Here is a 20,353-nt window from a genome sequence, read left to right as displayed (position 1 = left end):
ACAGATAGGCTAGTTTGAGAGTATCAAGTTAGAAATGGCCACAATCATGCATTTCTGACTGGGGAGGGTTACTCTGAATGCTGTGCTGGTTCTGTGCAGTTGTTAGAGAAATCCTCTTTTTCATGCTGACGTTCTGCAGCCACTGCTAACATCCCAGACTAGGTACCATGTCCAGTAACCTCTCTGCTTCGCAGCAGGTGTTGGTATAAATGCTTTCTGTCCACTGATCGTATAATCCGGTTTGTGGTCTTGGTTCAGAAGTAAACATTGAATGCCTCTGAAATCTGCCCTGTAGCTGTAACCAGCGGGTCCCCTCATAACATGTTTTGTGGAACAATGACACCAACCACTGCAATGGGAAAAGAAGAGGGATATGGGTGGAACGAAGGTAGGTTTCATAGGTCTTGCAGTAGGAAACTATCTCCCTGGACAAATAAGTGGCTTCCTTTACTTGTACTAAGAAGCTGATAATTTTTTTTTTCAACTTCTCAGGCTTTCTGTCATCACCAGTTTCAAGAGAAGAGCAAAATACCTTTTCACATTTAGATCGTATGCTGATAGAAAGTAATCTGTGTGAGAGACTACAGAAATCAGAGCATAGATAAAGTCATTTGTCATGAAGGATCTCTGAGTTGTACTACAACATTACTGATTTTTCAGTCTTGCATTTCATATCCTTACCATTTTTTGTTTGCATCCCGTAGGTAAGGCACAGAACTTCAGACCAGGTCATGGCTTTGAAGATGAACACACTGAACAGCAACAGAGCAAACATGCTGAAAGAGGTTCAGCTTATGAATAGACTCTCACATCCAAACATCTTAAGGTATACTGGCTTTTTTCTGAATCGTATAGAGATAGGTTGTCTTTAGTAGAGCTTTCCTATTTCCTTTTTTTTTTTTTTTTATTATAGCTTTATCTGTTGTGAATGTATTAGGATCAGCTTTTAATTTAATGGAAGAAGGGGAGGAGAAAGCAAAATCATGTGGATTTTCCATTTGCTCAAGTTTTTTCTATCTGGAGTTTACCAGTAATGAGTAACTTATTTCAGAGAAAAACAAGTTTTCACATCATAAATTTCTGATGAATCAGTAAAATGGTATGAAGAGTGAAATTTGGCTTCTTTTCATGAATTTAAATTATTGCAAATTTAACACCATTCATATAAACAATGGTTAATAACCTCGCAGATTAACAATGCAAAGTGCCATAGCTTCCTCATATTTTTAGGTCTGTTTTATAGTTTTTAGCATTTTCTTAGTGTAGTATTGCAAGGTGGGATAAGAGGGACTGAAGAAAAGGCACTAGAGTTGAACTATTCTGATTTACCTGCTCTTGAAAGGAAAAAGGCAGTTCTTGTTTTGCAATAGATTTACTGGATGCAAATCCAGAATGTTTCAATGTTTATCTTCTTATTCCTTGAATCTCTTCAGTCTTGGTTACTCTTTTATGATGATGTGACACTCAATTAACATAATTAGCTGAAGATATAACATTAAGAAGTTTAAAGGTGCACCAAATAACCAATTCTCCTAAACTGCTGTTGCATAGCTGGGATCTATTTTGATAGTCTCAGGCAGTATAGCTCTTTCTGAAAAGTTTTGGAGACACAGTGAACTTTAAGTAACTTAATTTCCTTTTCTTCACTGGACTGTTAAATAGTACAGATGTAGTACTGATTCCTAAAATCCTTTATAACCAACTTTTCTCATCCTTGAAACCCTGGTTCAGTCTTCATCAATTGATGTGTAACAATATTATCTTGTTTTTTTCCTTCAGTATTTATGAGGAGACATATCAGAAGCATTTGGACTATCTGTAGGGAACATTCCATTAATTCATGCCTATTTTCTATTTTTTTTTTTCTTAAAACCCCCAAAACCTGTGAACTTAGAGAATTTTTACTCATAGTAAACTGTATTGGTTTTATCACAATATATTTATTCAAGTGTTGTAGTAATCTGTCTCTAATTAGAATTCATAGTCTGTTTTCTCTGATCCAAGGTGAGGTGAGTTCCCAGAAACTCCTCTGGCTCTTCCGTTTGTTTGTTGGTGGGTTTTGGTTTTTTTTTATTTTATTTTTTATTATGTTAGATATCTGGCTTTTTAGGTTTCAGGATCATTAATTGTTTCTTATATCTATCCACCACTTCCTTTCCCTCAGAATCCTTAGATAAGCAGAGTATGATCCTGGGGACTGATACAGCTGCTTTTTTAGTAAGGTTTGTGGCAAGAATAACTTCATGGGATTTGCATTGTCAGAATCATGAAGTCAGTATACTTTATCAGTTTCTTTATCAACTTTGTGTGATTTGTAAATCTTATTTTAAAAAACATCTAGCTTTACAACTCTGTTCAAAATAAGGTATTTCATTTGGGCTGGGGTGAGGGAAAGTAGGAAAGGGATAGTTTCAGAGGCAAAAAGCATTCAGTTGCAGCTTAATGTAACCCTGCTCCCCCCCCCCCCCCCCCCCTTGAATGGAGTTACACAGGTGTTGCTGAGAACAAAAGTTATTGTGCTTAGTTCTGAGTAATTGCTGAAATTTAAATGCCTTATGATGTCTGAGAGATCATACCGATGATATACTGGTCCCCTCTGGCCTTATAGCCTATGAATAATTTGAAGTCAGTGGTGTTGCACAGATGGTCCTGAAGAAAGAACAATAATGTATTGATTTATGCATGAAGGAGAAAAGGAATTCCATTTGGTCTCCCAGTTATTGCACAGGATTGATAGAGAAATCTTTTATTCTGTGTGCTCAACTAAGCAGTTATAAGTGAATACATAAGAAATAAATGACTTAAATAGAAACGGTTTATCTTTGAATAATTTGTTTTGAAGAATAAACTACACTTGCTTGATTTGAGGTTTCTTCAAAGAGAATTGGTTCTCTGGTAAAAAATACTGCCTTTTTCTTATGTATTAGGTAAGTACCCTTGCTGCAGGGAGCAAGGACATTCCTACAGAAAATGCAAATGAGAAAACTGTATTTAGTTTTAGTTTATTCTTCTATCAAATAATAATAATAATCAATAAAAACTATTATTTTTCTTTCCATAGCGGATAACTTAGTGGTTTTGTGTGTTAGTTATGTGTCATTCTATTTTTGGTTTAAAATCACTTACTGCAGTGTTTCCAGTCCCATTATGGCTGGGAGAAGATTTTGCCCTTTTTAAATGTTACCTGCCTCTGTGTCTATATATACCTGTATATATACACACACATGCATGCAAACATCTATGTTTCAGAAACCTCTAAATCATTGCTGCTTCTACTACTGTTGTAAAAATTAGTCTAGGACCTATTTCCCACTTTAGAAACACATTAAAAATAATATTTGATAATAATTTGCTTTTATAGTAAAGTGGTGAGGTGAAAACATTGTGTTGTCAAGTAAGAGCTGCTGGAGTAGTATTACTGAGAAGTCACTAGGAAAATGTTCTACAACAATGTGTTCCTGCTGAAACTTTTTCTGGGATTATTTTTGGAAATTTTAACCTTGGAAGAGGATCATTCACTTTAAATACTAATACAAGAAGTTCTAATGTATAACTTCCCCTTTCCAGACACTATGAGCTACCTCAGTTCACTGTTAAATGTTATTTTCTTAACTTAATTTCTGTCCTTTGAAGTTCTTCCTCTATATTACTGAGTAAGCTGTTTTGTCACTAGCATCAAGTTTAATTATTTATTGATTAGTCACTGGATCTCATCCACATGCCTTGAAGGCGTACTCTGATTTTATCTAATACGTACCTCTGAGCTTCTTCATCTTCTGTAAGCTTTAGGACTACCTACTGTTAACTTACGCTGTAAACAAGTTACTTTCCTTAGTGCTGATCTGTTGTTTGCCAGTAAGGGTAATAGTGGATTCTTAGGCTAAAATGTTGAGATCATGTTGTGCAGTGGTTAATTGTAGCAGGTAGAGGGCTGCGAGGTGCTCTGATATCAAATAGTTTGTAAAATTATGAAACTGCATAGCTACTGGCTTTGCAGCATACAAAATCTGCTCTCAGCCTATTTCAACATGTGCAGTTCAGTGAGTTAATGTTTCAGAAAGTGAATGTCAGGTTCAGCAATGATACATTTGTTTTAGTATGCTAGAGTCTTCCTAAATCTGGGTGCATGGTTATGTTTTTGAACATCCTGATGCTTTGGTACCTAAAATTTGTAATTGAATCAATGTTTTTCTCCTAGAACTCTTCCCTAGTTTATATGAACTAAGTCATATGGAGGAGAGAAGAGATTCCTCTTCCTAGTAGTGTATTTGGTAGCCAAAGATCATTATTATCCTTTGGGTGATTAAAAAACCCATCCCTTTGCCAGTGTTGTAAAATACATAGCAACTTTTTACAAGCTGTCAATTCCAATGTGCCCACAGTTAACTTCAGTATGTTATTGCAAAGAGTCTTGTATTTTTGCCATTGATTGCACTGATGTGAGTAATAAATATTGCTGACCATTAGGAACTGCTTTTGTTTCTGTGCTGTCTGTATCAACTCATTTTCACAGTTACAGATGCCTGTTGAGGTTTTTATCCTAGCCTGCAATCACCGTCCTGGAGTGTGAGTTTGTCAGTAGTTGCTGACTTTCTTCCATTCCTTAGCCTGGTAGAGATTACCTAGAGGCAGTCTGTGTTTTTACCTTGGTGACACTTTTGTACTGCTTTAGGAGATGGAGTTGTGTCAAGGTATTTCAGTTTCCCTGCTTCTGATACTTGGTGAAGTATCAATCTGGTTATTTAGGCTTTAAAAATAACATGTTTCTGGGCATGGAGTGAAAGGCTAGCTTTAAATATCCCCACTCATTTTGGTATTTCTGGGCTCAAATTCTGCTCTTGGTCAGCTCTCTGTAGATCCGTTTTGATCAGAAAGGTCTAGCGTATGCTTGTAAATGTTTTTTACCACTTTGCTGCTTTTCTGGATACCAATGTGCTGCCGTAGTCATTGAGTTTTTACCCAAATCAAAGTAAGAAAATAGGGCTGGAAAGGACTCAAGAAATCTCCCTCCTTGTGTCCTAGGCTGGGAGCCTTAGGGCTGCAACCTGAGAGACCTGATACCTTTTCATTCTGGTAATGTCTTACAGGTGTGTTTTTCTCATTTTCACAAATGAAGTGGTGTGCTAACACAGATTCTCCCATCTCCTGTGCTGTCTCTAAAATTAGCGTACCTTCAATTTTGAGATAGAATTTCAGTCTTTAATACCACTACTGTTTGCATGAAAAAGTATTTCTTTATTTGATCTATACCGTGGGGACTTCATTTAAAACATTCTGTACACAGAAAGCCTTAGCTCATGTCTTAAGTGCTCTCATGGGAGCGCTTGGAGGTATTGCTGCGTGTTTGGCAGTGAGCGAGCAGGCAGATTGACTCATTGATTAAATCCACCTTCTTGTGTGCGCATGCACACATACTAAAAAGCAAGCAGTGTGCATATTACATGAACTTCTTTCAAGGAGAATTTTATTTCATCTCCTTTCAGACAAATCTAGCACCCTGGGAACACAATACCAGTTTTTTTGTGTGTGCAGTTTTCTCCTTTCAAAGCTTCCTTTTTGTGAAAGTACTCGTGATGGACTTTGTTACAATAGGCAGAAGAATGGCTTTTGTCTTTTAACATCCTTTGTCCTGTATTGAACGGTGCTTTAACAGAGAAGAAAAATACTTTTACTTCTGTGTAGTGTGGTCATAGAAAAGGAGTATTTTAGAAATGCTGTGCACAAGGCAGCAGAAGAGAGGCTCTATGCATTGTGTATAATACATTACAGAAAGGATAGATTAAATGCCTTACTTCTGCATTTGGAATCAAAATGCAAGGGTAGAAAATTTAAAATAAACTTTTAACATAGCATGGTGCCTAAAACATTAAGGAGGGTCTTAATGCAAACTTAATATTCTTACTCACCCTCTTCCTTCTCCAACAATCAGTGCAGTGAAATAAGCATGTGTCTTTTGACCTTGTTTCTCTTTGTGTTACTGAGACCATATGAGAGACTTGCATTGGTGTGTTTGGTTTGTTTCTTAGGTTTATTGTTATCATCAAACTGCTGAATTTTCTCACACAAGCAGTAGATTTCAGAAGGCATCAATTTATTATGTTGGACTGTAGCTGCCCCAGGTTTATCCACAGAACAGAAACATGTCCCAGTGAAGTTCTTTTAATGGGAAGCATGTGTTCAATGTCTCGATGTCCACAGTGGCTGTATAATCTGGATATTAGTTTTCCTTGATTTATCAAGGAGGCAAAAATTGCAGACCGAGGCTACAGTTCTTAGTCTCCCCTTTCCTGTCCACAATTTTCTCCCTTGCAGTCTGACTGACCTGAAAGCAGTTTGGGTAACTGCTGTAACAGACTAAGGAATATCCAGAGTACCTTCTCTTGCTCTTGTCTAGGAGGGCAGGTATTCCAGATTGACTGAGGAATAACTTGGTTTATGGAAAGAGACTTCCAACATCTGAACATTGCTGACATTTGTTAGAAAGCATTTTGTGGTGGAAATGTACTGTGCTGCATTTAGTAGGGTGGACTCAAATAGCATCCTTCATATTTGCAGCTTCTGGAGAAACTTTTCCAACCACTAGTTAGGATTTTGGAATTGCTTCAGCTTTCCTGATAAGGCCAGATACTGTCTTGAAAATAAACTTCCTTAAACTGCAAATGGTTTCCTGTTTTGTGGATGACTGGGTCATTGAAGCTTCTTCCAACTAGAAATGCTTCTAGGAAGTATAACCTTTGGCTGACAAGACATTCTGCTGAAGTTCACCTACGAGCACATTTTGGCTCTGGAGACAGTCCGTCTAGCCAACAGGAATAAGCTCAGCTGTACTGGACCAGCATGTCAGCTTCCTATCCACAGAACTTGGAATCTCATCTGGGGCATTCTCAGAAATTGAAATCTTATGTTAAGTCTTGCTTGGTAATTTTATTTCCTGGTAGCAGCTGCATGTATTATCTTTTAGTGAAAATGCTTTCCAACAGTGTTTTGTAGCAGTACTTGGCTTAACCAAGAGGCTTATTACGGCTTGATACAGCAGCTAAGTAGAAGTTTTCCAGGAATTTGGATCACTAGAGATCCATTCTATCAATCTATTTTCCAGAGTCTGAAAACTGAGATTCTTGACACAAAGTTTAAATGGTTTCAGTATGTTGCTTGTAAACTCATTAACTCTGTCTTTATCAGTGTATCTGGTTTCTCTTTTCCTGGGTAATAACTTCTAAATATGTGTGGTTTATAAATGTATCTTAATGTCCAGCTTTTTTCCATGAGATCATGATATTGAGCTTTGTTTTTAATTTCTGATTTAAAGTTAGAACTGTATGTCTGTTTCCGAGTAGAAACCCTAAACGTTTAAGAATTTTTGAACTCTTACTTTTAGTAACTTGAGCCAGTGTGTCTTTTCTGCCTTAGGCATAGGTTCACAAAGGTAATGAATATGTTTCCATTGAGACTTCCCTTGACCAAAACAGGTTGGCAGAAAAAGTTAAGTTCTACCAGTCTTTGGGTGACAGTGATGTGTTTCCTGCTTGGTAAAGATGGGACAAGAAATTTAATTTTGCCAAAATTTTTATAAATTCTTAATTGCATTCATATTTTAGAATTAAGTTAATTACAATTAATTCCTGATTTGAAAGTGATGTAATAAACCTTTACAAAGGAAGAGTGGATATATAGATGAAAACATTATTATTTTTAATTACTTAGCCTCGGTTTTTGTTGAATGAAAATACTGCAGTACTGGGTTAACCATGTGTCATTAGCATGTTTCATAGAAGAGAAAATAATACTTTCAAAAGTTGTCTAATAATGGAACTCATGTTTTGGATTTTTTTTCCATTTTTGCTTGTGAATAAAGCTGTTAACACCATGCCTGATAGCTCTGGAGACTTTCAGAATTCATTAAGGAAGAAACAGATTTCTGCTCTGGAGGAGTCTGGATTTCTTGCTCTCAGGAACCTTAATTTGTCAACTTGTTTTACAAAATTGTTCATATACAATTGCTGTATGAAGTGAAACTTGGAAACATCAATGTTTTGAGTAGATGGTATATCTAAAAGAACCCTTCTTCCCCTTCCCCTGAATACCTGGTTGTGCCCTATTGCTAAGCATTAAACAAGAGGAATTGGATTTTCACTGTCTCTCAAATTAAAATTTGCATATTTAATTCAGGGATTATTATTTGAGGTGCGAGCAGGCAATAGACATTCAAGTACAAGTCCTGCTTCTTTGGTTATAAAAACAGATTTCCACAGCTCAGCTTATGCAAAGGACCTTACCTATATTTTTTTTCTTTGGCTGCTTGTAATTTACCAGTCAGCTGTTAGACAAGAGAACAGTGAGGATCATTCATTTCTTCCAAAGCAGCTTAGCTGAACTAGTCCTACATGTGTCTTGCATCATTTTGTTTTTAAATTCGGAAGTGTTGGAGTATATAAAAGGTCCTTTTCCTTCAAATTGTACTCCACAAGATTCCCGTCACATTTAATGAAATCATGCATTTCTACCCCTTGCTTGCAAAGTGGAAATTTCTGAATGTTGTGAAAATGACAATGTGTTTGTTCAGACCAAAATCTAAATGATAAAACTGAAAATTAGTTAATCTAAAAAGAACCAATACTTTAACTGTGCAGGGAGGGCTCTGAAGTGCATACAATTTAAGTTGCACTGAACTTTCTCATGGGAGATATTTACCATTAATATTAATTTGCATTTTGTCACTTTTAAGTTCAGCTTGTATGGTGGTAAAAATGAGCTTTCAGTTGTTCCTCGTATGTTAAATGTATGGCACATTCCCTACCGCTTTCAAGAAAAATCAAGGGTGACAATCATTACTATTAACAGCAGGAGTCTGAAACTTGTGCACTGTTGGTAACTTTTGTGGAATGTGTGTATACTGGATACCATCAAAACTTGCTTCAATCCAGGGGTTGGAAATAGGGGGTTGGGGAGGGGAAGTATGCTGCACATACATGCCCCCATGTTCCTGAGTGGTTAGGAATGGGATAGGAAGAAACAACTTTATGCTTAAGCAGCAAAATGCAAAGGGAAGTAATTTTCTATTTATGCAGACCAGCAGTGGATTACTTGGCTTAAACTTCCTTAAAACAGAACTCTGAGACTGTTCCTTTTTGCGTAAAACATTATATGCTGGCCTTTGCTTGTAGTCAAATTAGTAACTTTCCATCCTGAGTTTGAGCTGTCTCCTGTGCTCTCTTGGAACTGCTAATTCAAATTCATTGTAGTGTACACACATGATTTTGTTTTGTGCTGAGATGTTTAAATAATCAACATTGAGGTATGCAGTATCTGTGAGTCTGAATTTTTTCTTTTACTTTTTCCTTCTTTCTTGGCATATCCAGTACTTCTTATTAGATTAGTTTCTTTACAGAAAAAAAAAAAAAAAAAAGAAAAAGAGGGGGGGGAAAAAGCCCAAACCACTTTTCTTTTCTTGTTTCTTATAGGTTTATGGGTGTCTGTGTACATGAAGGACAGCTGCACGCACTTACTGAGGTAAGACTATTTCATGATATGCATACTCAATATGAAACAGTTCTCAGGCCAGATTCTGCAACTGCTGTTCACCTTGAGTGATAGTTTCTTTTATGGTGACTAGTGACATGCTACTTGCTATGCAGTGGGAAGACTGCAGAATCAGGCCTCGGAACGGTACTTGGCTCATAGCTCTTGTATGTCTTTTCTCATCAGAAGCGCTTATTAGGATAAAAAAAAAATCACAGTAGGAACATAAAATTTGACTGATAATATTCTAAATGAGAGATGTGGATTGCTGTTGAGCTGCCCCTAAATATTATTTGTTTCAGTGACATTGCTTTGTGTTTAAGTCTTATACTCTGGTTGTGTGTACATTTCACAGGTGAATCAGGGATGTTTCAGCTGGGTGATATTAGTGTATTCAGTCCCTGCCACTTTCTTATTTGAAAAAACATCAAGATTACAGCTTAATCTGGGTCCCATAAAAAGGAATTATTCCATTGCCCATATACTGTGGCCAAGATCTAGGTATCAAATGAGAAACTGATGTCTCTGTTCACATGAGTCTTTCCACCAAGTTTTACCAGGTTGTATGTTTAATCCACCTGTGAACTGCTCAGAAAAAACAAGATGGGAGTATTCTCTTGTTAGGAATAGTTTGCCTGTTTTGAGTCAAAATCAATAAAATGTTTTTCCTGCTGTTTTAGTTTGAGTACAGATTGAGGGGAAATGCGTGTTTTGTGAAGTTAATGTTTCTTATTTACTTCTGTTTTGTAGGAACTGCTTGATTAAAAGATTAACCCTTTTCCACCCCCAAAGACAAGTATGTTATTAATTAGCAATTAAAACAGATTCCTGGTATGCTTGCCAAGGACTACTGTAAAATGAGAAGATTGGATAACTGTATGCCAACTGACAGGATACGTGTGACCATCACTTTCTGTAACTTCCATATGCAACTCTGAGGCAAAGATGCACATATGTGGGCAGTGAATTTCTTCACCTTCTGGGGTGACAATTCTGCAATTCTAGTTCTAGTGACTATAAGAGTGATGCACACTAGTTCACAGTGGCCGTATTTCTAGTGTTAGAGGAAAGGTAAAGACACGTTCAAGATACAGCATGTGAGGGGTCCTTTGATATGAGAGGGACAGTTTATTTGATCTTCCCCGCCCCGTGCTCAGTAAAGGAAACATTTCTAAGATTTGGCATTAGATGGCTAATCAAGTCCTTCAGGCAGGCTTTGCTAGCTTTATTGCCAATTTCTTTTGGACCTCTGATCAGTTAAAACAGGGAGGTTTCAGGCCCTTCCACTCACTAAACATGTCCTAGAAGAGATAGAGCTTCCTAACGCTTCGTTCTGGCAGAATGAAATCTTGGCAGATCTTCCTCAGTATGCTTTTTTAGTTTTGGGGTTTTTTTTGTTTGTTTGTTTTTTCCTCCCCTTCATCCCAGTTGCTTGCCATTTAAATGTCCCTCCCCACCCAGAGAGCCAAGAAAATGAAACCAGCACAGATGCTTCCTCATGGAGAGCTAACTTTGTAGCTGCTTGCTTTGTTCAGCTATTTTTGAGTTCTTGGCAAGCAAATAAATCTAAGAAAGACTTCAAAGAATAACTTTTTATAGTTATAATTCAGAACAACAGAAGAGATTCCTGAAACATCTTGAGACCAAAGAGGAAAAGTTTTAGACTGAAGAAGGTTGCTGCAAAATTCTGAGAAACAGAATAACTTTAGTGACATATTATAAAAGTACATGTAGTGATTACTGCTTTTCTGATGTGGACCAAGGTGGACATTTAATGCCTTTAATAGGAAAAAACAGGACCAGAGGCCATCATAAATTGATGTTGTAGGGAATCCACACAGAATTTTGTCCAATACAGTAGTTGTTCTTTGGTTTTACAGAGCTTTTGAAAGTTAAGAGCTGTGTATGTTCCAAGTGGTGGAATTAGTTGTGTTTTCTGGCAACAGTAGTGGCATTTTTCATCTTGAAGTGTGTGTAGAGTAATAGTTGAGTTCTGAAGACTTCTGGAGGTTAGAGAAGGGGGCTAAAATGTCTGGCTGAAGGAATTATCAGTAAGATGGATGTGGTGAATCACCAGTTCAAATATAGCCCAGGAGGATAAACAAATCGGCCACTGTCTCATGGCATTTTTCAGCCTGTGGTCCAAAAAGGTGGTCTCCTAGCTTCCAAGGCTCAACATAATTGATGCTAGCCTGATGCTACTAGCACTTGGAGAACTTCTGCCAGGGTTTTACTTCTTTGGAAATGAAACTGTTGATTCAGAGGCCCATTGCTCAGTAGGTGTCTGAGTCACTGCAAGGAGAATCCTCTCTTGTACTAGCCTATGCTGGACCTGTTCTGTAAGGTGCTTAATTATCCATTCTTGTGTTTTGAGAGTACAGTTGATGATATGCCTAAGTAAAAGGGATACAGCATCACTTAGAGCTTATGTCTGAGGGTGTGATGGGGAGTCATGTTTATTTGTATGTATATGCTTCCATAACAGAAGTTGAGAACTTGCGGCAAATGTTCAGTGAATGGATTTAGATGACTTGTGCTTAATAGCCTCCTGTGCTATTAACTGGCAGGGCAACAACCACAAATGGTGTTAGAAGAGTCTTGAGGATTTTATAAGCCTGTTAAGGGGCTACATTAGTAATATACAGGACTTTATTATTGGAAGGCAGAGTCTGAAGTGTTACAGATTTCTTTTCTTGCATGTTTAAACACACAGGAGGCTAAACACAGTGGATCATGCAGAGCAGGTTTTTTTGCTTGAGGAAGGTGTTGATCATATATAGGCCTTGGGTTTTTCCCTTTTGGCAACATTTTACATTGTTTTAATTGTCCTCTCAAGTGGCTTTTGTTTTTAAAACTGTTGGGCAAGAAGCAGTTTCTGTTTGTTTTGGTTTGTTTTTTTCAAAATAAGAATGGAATTGTTTAATTATAGACTACACTAGGACTTTGGCCTTGGTCTGAATCCACAGTCTTATCAGTTTTGAAAATCCAATATTGTTTTTGAAGATCTACTCAAGCCAGAAGCTATGGCATATGCCTCTTCTGAAGTAGTTCAGTATCTATCCTTAGAGTCACAGAATGGTTTAGGCTGGCAGGGACCTCTATCCTTGCAAGCACATAGTTAAGAAACATTTAAGGAAAGTGAAGTAGATGCTTTAATAGATGTACCACTCAGATGAGTTGGCAGGCATTAGACTGCCTCACTAGCTTTGAGCTGATGAGCACATATTTGCTGTGCTCGTTTTCTGTAAAACCAGCAACTGGGTATTCCTTTCTCAGTATTCAGCTCTAATCTGTAGCTAGTGATTTGTTTCTGTAGCTACAAGAATCTGCAGGGCTTCCTGCTGTACTTGCATGCCTCTCCAACCTAATTTCAGCCTCTCCTTCAAGCCTCTGTCTGTTTTCCGGCCACCTTCCTGATCTGACAACTCTATTTGCTTCCATTTCTTAATTTCCTGGCACACAGCATCCTCAGACTTGGAGAAACTTGCATAGTAGTGCAGGCTCTGGTGTCAAGTTAGCATGAGATGCTGCTGAGCATTCGGAGACCAGATCTGAGCCACTGCCAGGAGGTTAGCAGGCAGCATACGCTGCAGGGGACATGAAGCTGTGAGCCAGTTAGTGTGGAGCAGCCATGGTTTAATAGCAATAGCGTACAATCTTAAAGTATACACATTTACCATGGAATGGATGCGTGAGGAAGCACCCATTTTAGATGAGAGGCAAACAAACTTGGGCGTTGCAGGTTCTATAGGCCTGTGCTATTACAGTGAAGCAGATAACATAGCATACAGTCTAGCATATAAAAGCCACTTAATACCTTTTTGCGGATCTTAAATTATTTGTTGAACTCTGTTAAGCAGGTTTATCTGAATTTCTGAGAGGTCAGGCTAAAATCTTGGTACAATTAGATGTACATATATGCACAGAATGAGTCATAGAGCTTGATACTTCCTTCTTGAAGGAAACGAAAGCCCTGACAGCGGTGTGTATAGGAGATGAGGAAGGGAGAGTTATTATGTGTTGATTGGGGTATCTTGAAATTGCAGTGCTTCACAAACAATAGCTGATTGTTACAACAGAAGTTTTATGGCTATTAATTCATACTGGATGATAGTAAAAAAGTGCACAAATGCTCTACTGCCACAATGTGAAGCTGTAGCTTTACTTGCTCAGTGCAGGATCTGACATTCATTGGAGCTTTCTCAGGCAGGGAGCAGGGCTGTGGCAGTGTGATAGGAACACATGATCTGCGATGGAGGGGTAGACAGTATTGTGTCAGCCAGCAGCTGGATCTGCTGTCTGCCTGACATGCCTCTCCCGCAGTCTTTCAGTCTTTCTTCTTGCTGGTGTACTACGTAGTCAGTCCTTCTGATTCCATCCCAGGTATCTGGTGTGGTATTGGATATTTCATGAGTCTGAGAGTATATTTGGGCAGCTTTGGTTTTAAGGTGCTGGATACGTAGCATTGGAACAATGGTGAGATAACTCTAAGGGGCGAGCCAGTCTTTCTGTGCACTTGGCTCCTCCTGTGCATCCCATTTGGTGAGTTCTCCTTACCAGCTGCCTCATATACTGCACCTCACAGGTGCTGTGTGCAGGGGTGCATGGAAGTGCCTTGAAGTCTAAAATGTTTCCTGGGTGCTCAGAGTGGTGTTGTCTGCAATAATGCATGCTGGCAGTGTATAATATAGACAACAGAGTTTAATGTGGCAAAAAGTGCTGTAAGAAGAATCTTGACTGCTGCTTTAACTTTTTTTTTTTTAAGAGAATCCACAGAATTCTTTGAACTCGTGCACATTTTCAGTTCAATTAATTTTTTTATGGTTGTGTCATAAACCCCAGGAAAAAAATTTACTATGGAAATCCTTCCAGACATGTTAATTTTTGTCTTGGACAATTTTGACGTGTTGCACCGTAATAGCTTACTGAATTCGACACTGCTGTTTTTACCATCAACCACAATTCATTGTTTTGAGACAAGAATGCTGTTATGTAGCAGTTTGGAAAAGACTTTTTTTTTTCCTTCCTTGCACAGTGTATCCCTTTTGTACTCCTAAAGCTCATCTTAATGGAAGAGCCTGTGGCTTTTGAAGTGAGAGGGTTTTTTTAAGTTCCTCTGTGATAACTGAAAACTTTCCTTCTCTGCTTTTCCTCCCAACAGCAATAATTTAAGTAAACGATAAATGCAATTAGTGGAGTTTCAGTGTTTGGAGACCTTCCATTTTTTAGTATTTTTTTTTACTTTTTGAGATGGCACTGATTGGGAAGAAAAAATACTAAAAGCTTGAAATCCTTAGAGTTGTACAATTGTGCTGAATTATTCTTTTACAAGGAAGGGAAAATAAGTTCTTCAAGTGAGAAGGTCCTTCTGATACACAGCTTTCATAAGCGGAATCTGTCATTAAAAATATTTAATTTTCCTTCTTTCATTTTTCCTACCCTCAGTTCTTAGGCACCTTTCTATGGAGAGCCTTTGACCCTGGAATGGAGAAAACCAGACAGACATCACTTAGGTCTCCTCTTCTAAACCATTATGCTACAGCAAAAATTGTAGGCATACATTGCCTTCCAGGTGGCAACTGCACACTTTCGAGAGTTTTAAAAAGCCCTGGAACACCATTCCTTCTCTATTCTTTCTTCCTCCCATCTCCTGTAACACTTTATAATCCCTACGGTTATTCCACCAGTGTGATTCATATTGTTTGAATAACTTTAGTTTTAGTTGTGTAGCTCTGCAAATATTTAACTTGGCTTTGGTGATCACAGTAGGCTAGTCTGCCAACCCTAGAGAACTTAGTGTCTTTAGAACTGTAGTTCCTATTATCAGTCATTCTGCAAATATTCCATACAGCAAAGGAATTGTTCCCAGTTTAGGTATTACCTGTGTACCAGCTCAGGTTAAGTTCCTGGCTAAGATGGCTCTGGTGGTTGTCCCTCAAAAAAAGAAAATAGCTGCAGTGTTAAGTTGATTAGCCTGAGCTTGAAGACAACTGAAGAGAAGATGAAAGTTGTGTTAAAGGTGGCACCAGGTAGAAAATTAAAAGAAATGAAGGCACTCTCAACTTCATCCTGTTAGAAAATGTTACTCATCTGCTGGATACTGCCATACAGTTTCTAGCAAAAAAACAATTTAGAGAATTATTAGGGAAGCCCTTTAGTTCATGCAAGATAAAAGGTTTAGGTGTTACCTAATGTGTGCAGTCAAGCCATACTGATTAGAGGCTTCCAGATCAGTTTGCATTCCTTAATATCTTGTGCTTTTCATTAGCTACCCTTGCTTATTGAAATCTTCCTTAGACACTTTATATAGTCTTTCTGACTGTAGTATTGAAAAAAGAAAACTCAAGAGGAGGACCGAAAAAGCAGAGGGGTAGGGAGACTCTAGAGATGTTTTGGTCCTTTTTCTCTCCTCAGATTTGGTCCCTAATTCTTGTCCAATTTGGTCTCATTTGCATACATAAAGCATGTTCCTTGAGTGTATTAGAGGTCTCAGGCAGTATGTCAAGTTATTTACTTTATGGTTTTGTGGAACTGGCAACTGCTGTGACTTTCTGGAGGAATAAAGTGAGCAACTTTCTCTTGGATGTTTTTGTTGATGGCTGTGAGAATATATCTGTTAATTCTAAATGTCTTTTTTTTAGGGGAATGAGTCTTGATACAGAATAGCGTAAAAAAGATGGTATTTACTTTGAGGTAACTTTAAAAAAAAATTAGCATGCTATGATGACAAAGGATGTCTTTCAGATGATTTTCAGCAGCCAACAGCTGGCATTTTTAAATGTCTCCTGGCCTTAGGGTGCTGCAGAAGGACTGCTGTTTAAACTTTGTAAGAACTCTAAGAATGTTTAAAATTCTGCAGATTAAATTGATCCTTATGATCTCTCAGCCAATGAATAGCATGACCTGTGGATTAATACTGTAATAAATCTCTATGTGCATGCTTTATTCTTTTTGTCCTTAGTTGAGATATTTTTTTGTAGCATTCGTTAGAGCTACAGCTTCATTTTACATACTTCCCTGGGAACTGGAAGGAGTTATTTCAGTGGTGCTGTACTGGTGCCAGTGCTGAAAAGTGTAACATGTAGAGGCAATCTGGGCCTTTGCAAGTATAAAACCCAAGTACCAGAAATGTAAGTTTAGCGTTACTGAAAGCATATCAGAGGCATCAGATCCTCTGTTAAACTGTTGTTACTTTGTACCCCTCCTGGTATGGACTTGGGTGTTAGAACTGAATGTATTTAATTCCAGGAAGGTATGCTTTGATGACAAGAATGGTTATGTGGTATTAAACTAGAGTACCTATTGCTATTATTTGCTTGCCCCTTTTGCTGCTTTTGTTGCAGGACTGGAAGTCCAGCCAGCACACATCTGTGTTATTTCCTCTGTTAATTTGGTTGTTTGGGTTCATTAGCTTTTCCCTTACAGGAGTCATTAAGAGCCAGGCCTTGCATATATTTGCTTCAGGGTCAAGAGAAAACCATTCATCTGGACCCCAGGGATTTGACCTCTAGAGAAGAGGAATGGTAACCTTGTCTGATGCAGCAGTAGTTTTACTCCCCCTTAATGACTGAGGACTGTGTGAGAAGTTCACTGCAGGACCTGAGGAGGAGAGTAAGGGTCATGGCAGGAGAAGCAGGATTTAAAACAGAGTAGGAAATAACTCTGGTGTTAGGAAGACTAGGCTAGTCTGTAATGTAAAAGGTGAGAAATCACTTCATTTCATTGCAACTGTTTTTGCCAGCACTAAAATAGAATGAATGCATCACATAAGATGTCTGTTAGGACTGTTCACTATCTGCATAGTGTTTTATGCTTCTGTTCTTGAGAAAAAGCACTTCTTATCTCGCCACAGAAAAATTGTTGCAAGCTAATAGGTGCTTTGAAATATCTAGTTAATTCTATCATCCTTTTTAAAAATACATAGAACTGTGAAGTCTTTTACTTTTTACTTTGGGGAATAGAGTTAAGGTGAACCTACAAGATGCAAAAATCTGTTACTGTGTGCCTGCTTTCTGGAACTTGTGAATATCAGCTCAATCTTTTTGGGTTAAAAAAACCAACCAACTGAACGTGTACAGAAAGACAAATCTATTGCCTGCGCTTTCGACTTCATTGCACATGAACACCAGGGCTAAATTAGGAAGAACTGAAAGTATCACCTTTGTTGTCACATACAGCAGCTATCAGGAAACAGACGTAAGTAATAGGGACTCTTCTTAAAGCCAAAAAGTTAGGAAGCTTCTGTTTATATTCCAAGATGAATGTGTTTATAACGTGGTAAACCAAGTCTCTAGCAGTATCTTTTTGAAATTTTAAAGATCCTGAATTTTTAAAGTGATAAGCCTTGGGATGTGCTTCAGATTTCTTGTATCAAAGTATCATTTTTAGCTTTTGCTTAAATTATTGTGACATTAAAAAAAAAGAGATATGTACAAATTTGAATATTAGGTACTCGTATGTGTGTATGTATCTGAAACAAGTTATTTTAATAGCTTTGTCCAGGACCATATGTAGACCTTGTGCCTTTTCTTTTTCCTGTGAAGCTTGCAAAATGATTCCTAGTACGTCTTCGATCGTTTTGAAATACAGTTATAATTTTTTTTATAAACTTGGTTCATTGCAGACACTTCCCTTCATCTCTTGATTGTTTATAATAGAATTTTAAAAATACTTATCAACACTTGAACCATATTTGGTCTTAGTTTTGCACTCTTCACAGCATATGGACTGTCAGTTTCAGTTTTGCTGTAACAGTTCGCTTAGGTTCTCAGTTTAATTTATAAGGAGTGGCTGAATGCACTCTCAGCAAATGTATATTGATGCTTGATGACCACCTCTACCTCTGTGCTATACAAGGCATCATACTGTTTCATCTTCAGAGTGGTGTCCTTTTTACCAATAGATTCATTCTCTTTAGAGGAGTACAGCATGTCTCTCTTCAACTTGAGAGATCCACGTATGAAAGGCTTAATATATCTGACACTTCCCGGCTTGCAGAATTGAAGAGATCCATTTCTGTGCCATTGATCCTTGTCAAGAAGCATGGGTAGCTCTAGAAGCACCCATACGCTGATGCAGTATTAACTGGAGAGTGCTAGACTAACCAACTGCATTGGTTTGGGGGGTGGGTTGTCTGCCCTAACTATATTTTTTTGAAAGGGTGCATGAAGAGGGGGGAAGAAATCCCATTTCTAGTAATGATTCAGTCTAGATTATCAACTCCAGGAAGACTGAGTGAGGGTTAGAACAATGTGAGTACCATCATGCTGTTTTATCAGCTAAACATGTTTCATTTTTGTTGAAGTAATGCTGTAGACACTTGTACTGAGCCTAGATGACTGGTTATTCCAACAGCTGAAGAGTTGCAGACTCCGGTACCTATCACTGTACCTTGTCTGTGAGATTTGAGTTAGGCTGATTAAAGGTAGAAGTAAACCTGACTGATCTGTATGTACCAGTGGATGCAAAATTAAATCTAAACATGGTACATGTAATAAGTAAATTAGACTGTTCAAAGTAAGTAGAGTTTAAAAAGCTCGTAGAAAAGGGAGGGTAGTGTTGGTATTTGGAAAACATCACACTGTTTAAACCTTATGCTATAACTTTAAGGCTTCATGAATTATATTGTAACACAAAAAAGCAGTGTGTCTAAGTGAAGTTATTTCACAGAAGTTAAGACAAAGTACATATTCTTTACTTTGTTTATACTGTTTTCCTTAGGAACCAAATATTTTTGTGAATTAGTTAAAAGGAAAAAAAGACTCCAGTCCCAAACACAGCTTAATGTGCTGCACATACCAAAAAAGTCCATTTAAAATCACACAAGGGGGCCTGGCTTTCAATGACAGGAGGCAGGAAATTTAGTGTTCTGGCTGAAATTCCATCTCCAGTTCATGCTCTTGCAGCCTGATGTTGTGGCATATGTGGTGTGCTTGACCCTTTAGTTCTTTCTCCAGCAAAAAATGATACAGGCCTCCACAGGAGTTTCAGCTAAGGTCTGTCTGATTTGTAGCTTTGCAATTTTGAGTGTTTAAATATCAAAAGTCAGGTTCTTGGAAAGCGTGTAAAGGATCTTACTTAAGTTAGGTGATCTTTCCTTTTTTTTTTCCTACATCTGATGGCTATTTACTTTTTCATGAATGAAAGCTAACTATCTTGTCTGATTGTAGTGATGATTAAAGACTTAGGGTTTCCAGAAAAACACTAAACAGAGGATTTTTTTTTTTTTTAAACTTAGATTTTGGGTTGGTTATACCAAGTTAGCCCCACAGAATGCAGGGGCCCCTGTGGCATAGCTTCAGTTTGATAGGAAGTTAAGTGCTGCTGTACCTGGTCACAACACTTGTTCCGAGGACAAGAGGAACCTTTAATTACTGAATTTGTATGTGTTTTCCTGTGGCTGTATGGCTAATATGATTTGACCAGTTCCCCCAAAATACATCTTTTTAAAGAGAGTGATTTTGTATCATGTACATGTGCAGAATTAGAATAAGTAAGAGAGGTTCAAGTGGGTCCTTGCTTTACAGAAAGGTGGAATTAATTCTCAAAAAGCTGCAATAAAAAGCTCAGTTGTGGGAAACAGAAAGCTGACAAAAATGTTGGCTTATGGAGGATGCAAACTGGCCTTACAGGCCCTCTCTCAGGAGGGAAGTGCTGGCAGATCAGTTAAAGGAAAAACCTACTGTGGATTGGTGGTGGCCAGGTAAATTAAACACATGGGGACAACTCTACAGAGAAAGTCTCTTCCTTTTACGAAAAGCAGACAAGCAACGAAAGTTGTTGAAGCACTGCATTGTGCTGAAGGCACAGGGAAACTGCTAGATATGTTTGCAAT

General features: G+C 37.9%; 1 protein-coding gene across 2 annotated transcripts in view; it reads left to right on the top strand.

The window, feature by feature from the left end:
- Nucleotides 1-20,353, top strand: part of TESK2 (testis associated actin remodelling kinase 2) — an 83,186-nt gene that overhangs the window by 28,744 nt on the left and 34,089 nt on the right. For both annotated transcript variants that reach the window (XM_075036979.1, XM_075036981.1), the window contains 2 exons: nucleotides 705-826; nucleotides 9,462-9,510. In XM_075036979.1, coding sequence (XP_074893080.1) covers nucleotides 705-826; nucleotides 9,462-9,510 — 171 coding nt within the window. The remainder of the gene's footprint in view (nucleotides 1-704; nucleotides 827-9,461; nucleotides 9,511-20,353) is intronic.

The sequence above is a fragment of the Buteo buteo genome, chromosome 10 (assembly GCF_964188355.1).
Source record: "Buteo buteo chromosome 10, bButBut1.hap1.1, whole genome shotgun sequence".
NCBI lineage: Eukaryota > Metazoa > Chordata > Aves > Accipitriformes > Accipitridae > Buteo > Buteo buteo.
This window is presented reverse-complemented; position numbering and strand designations above follow the sequence as displayed.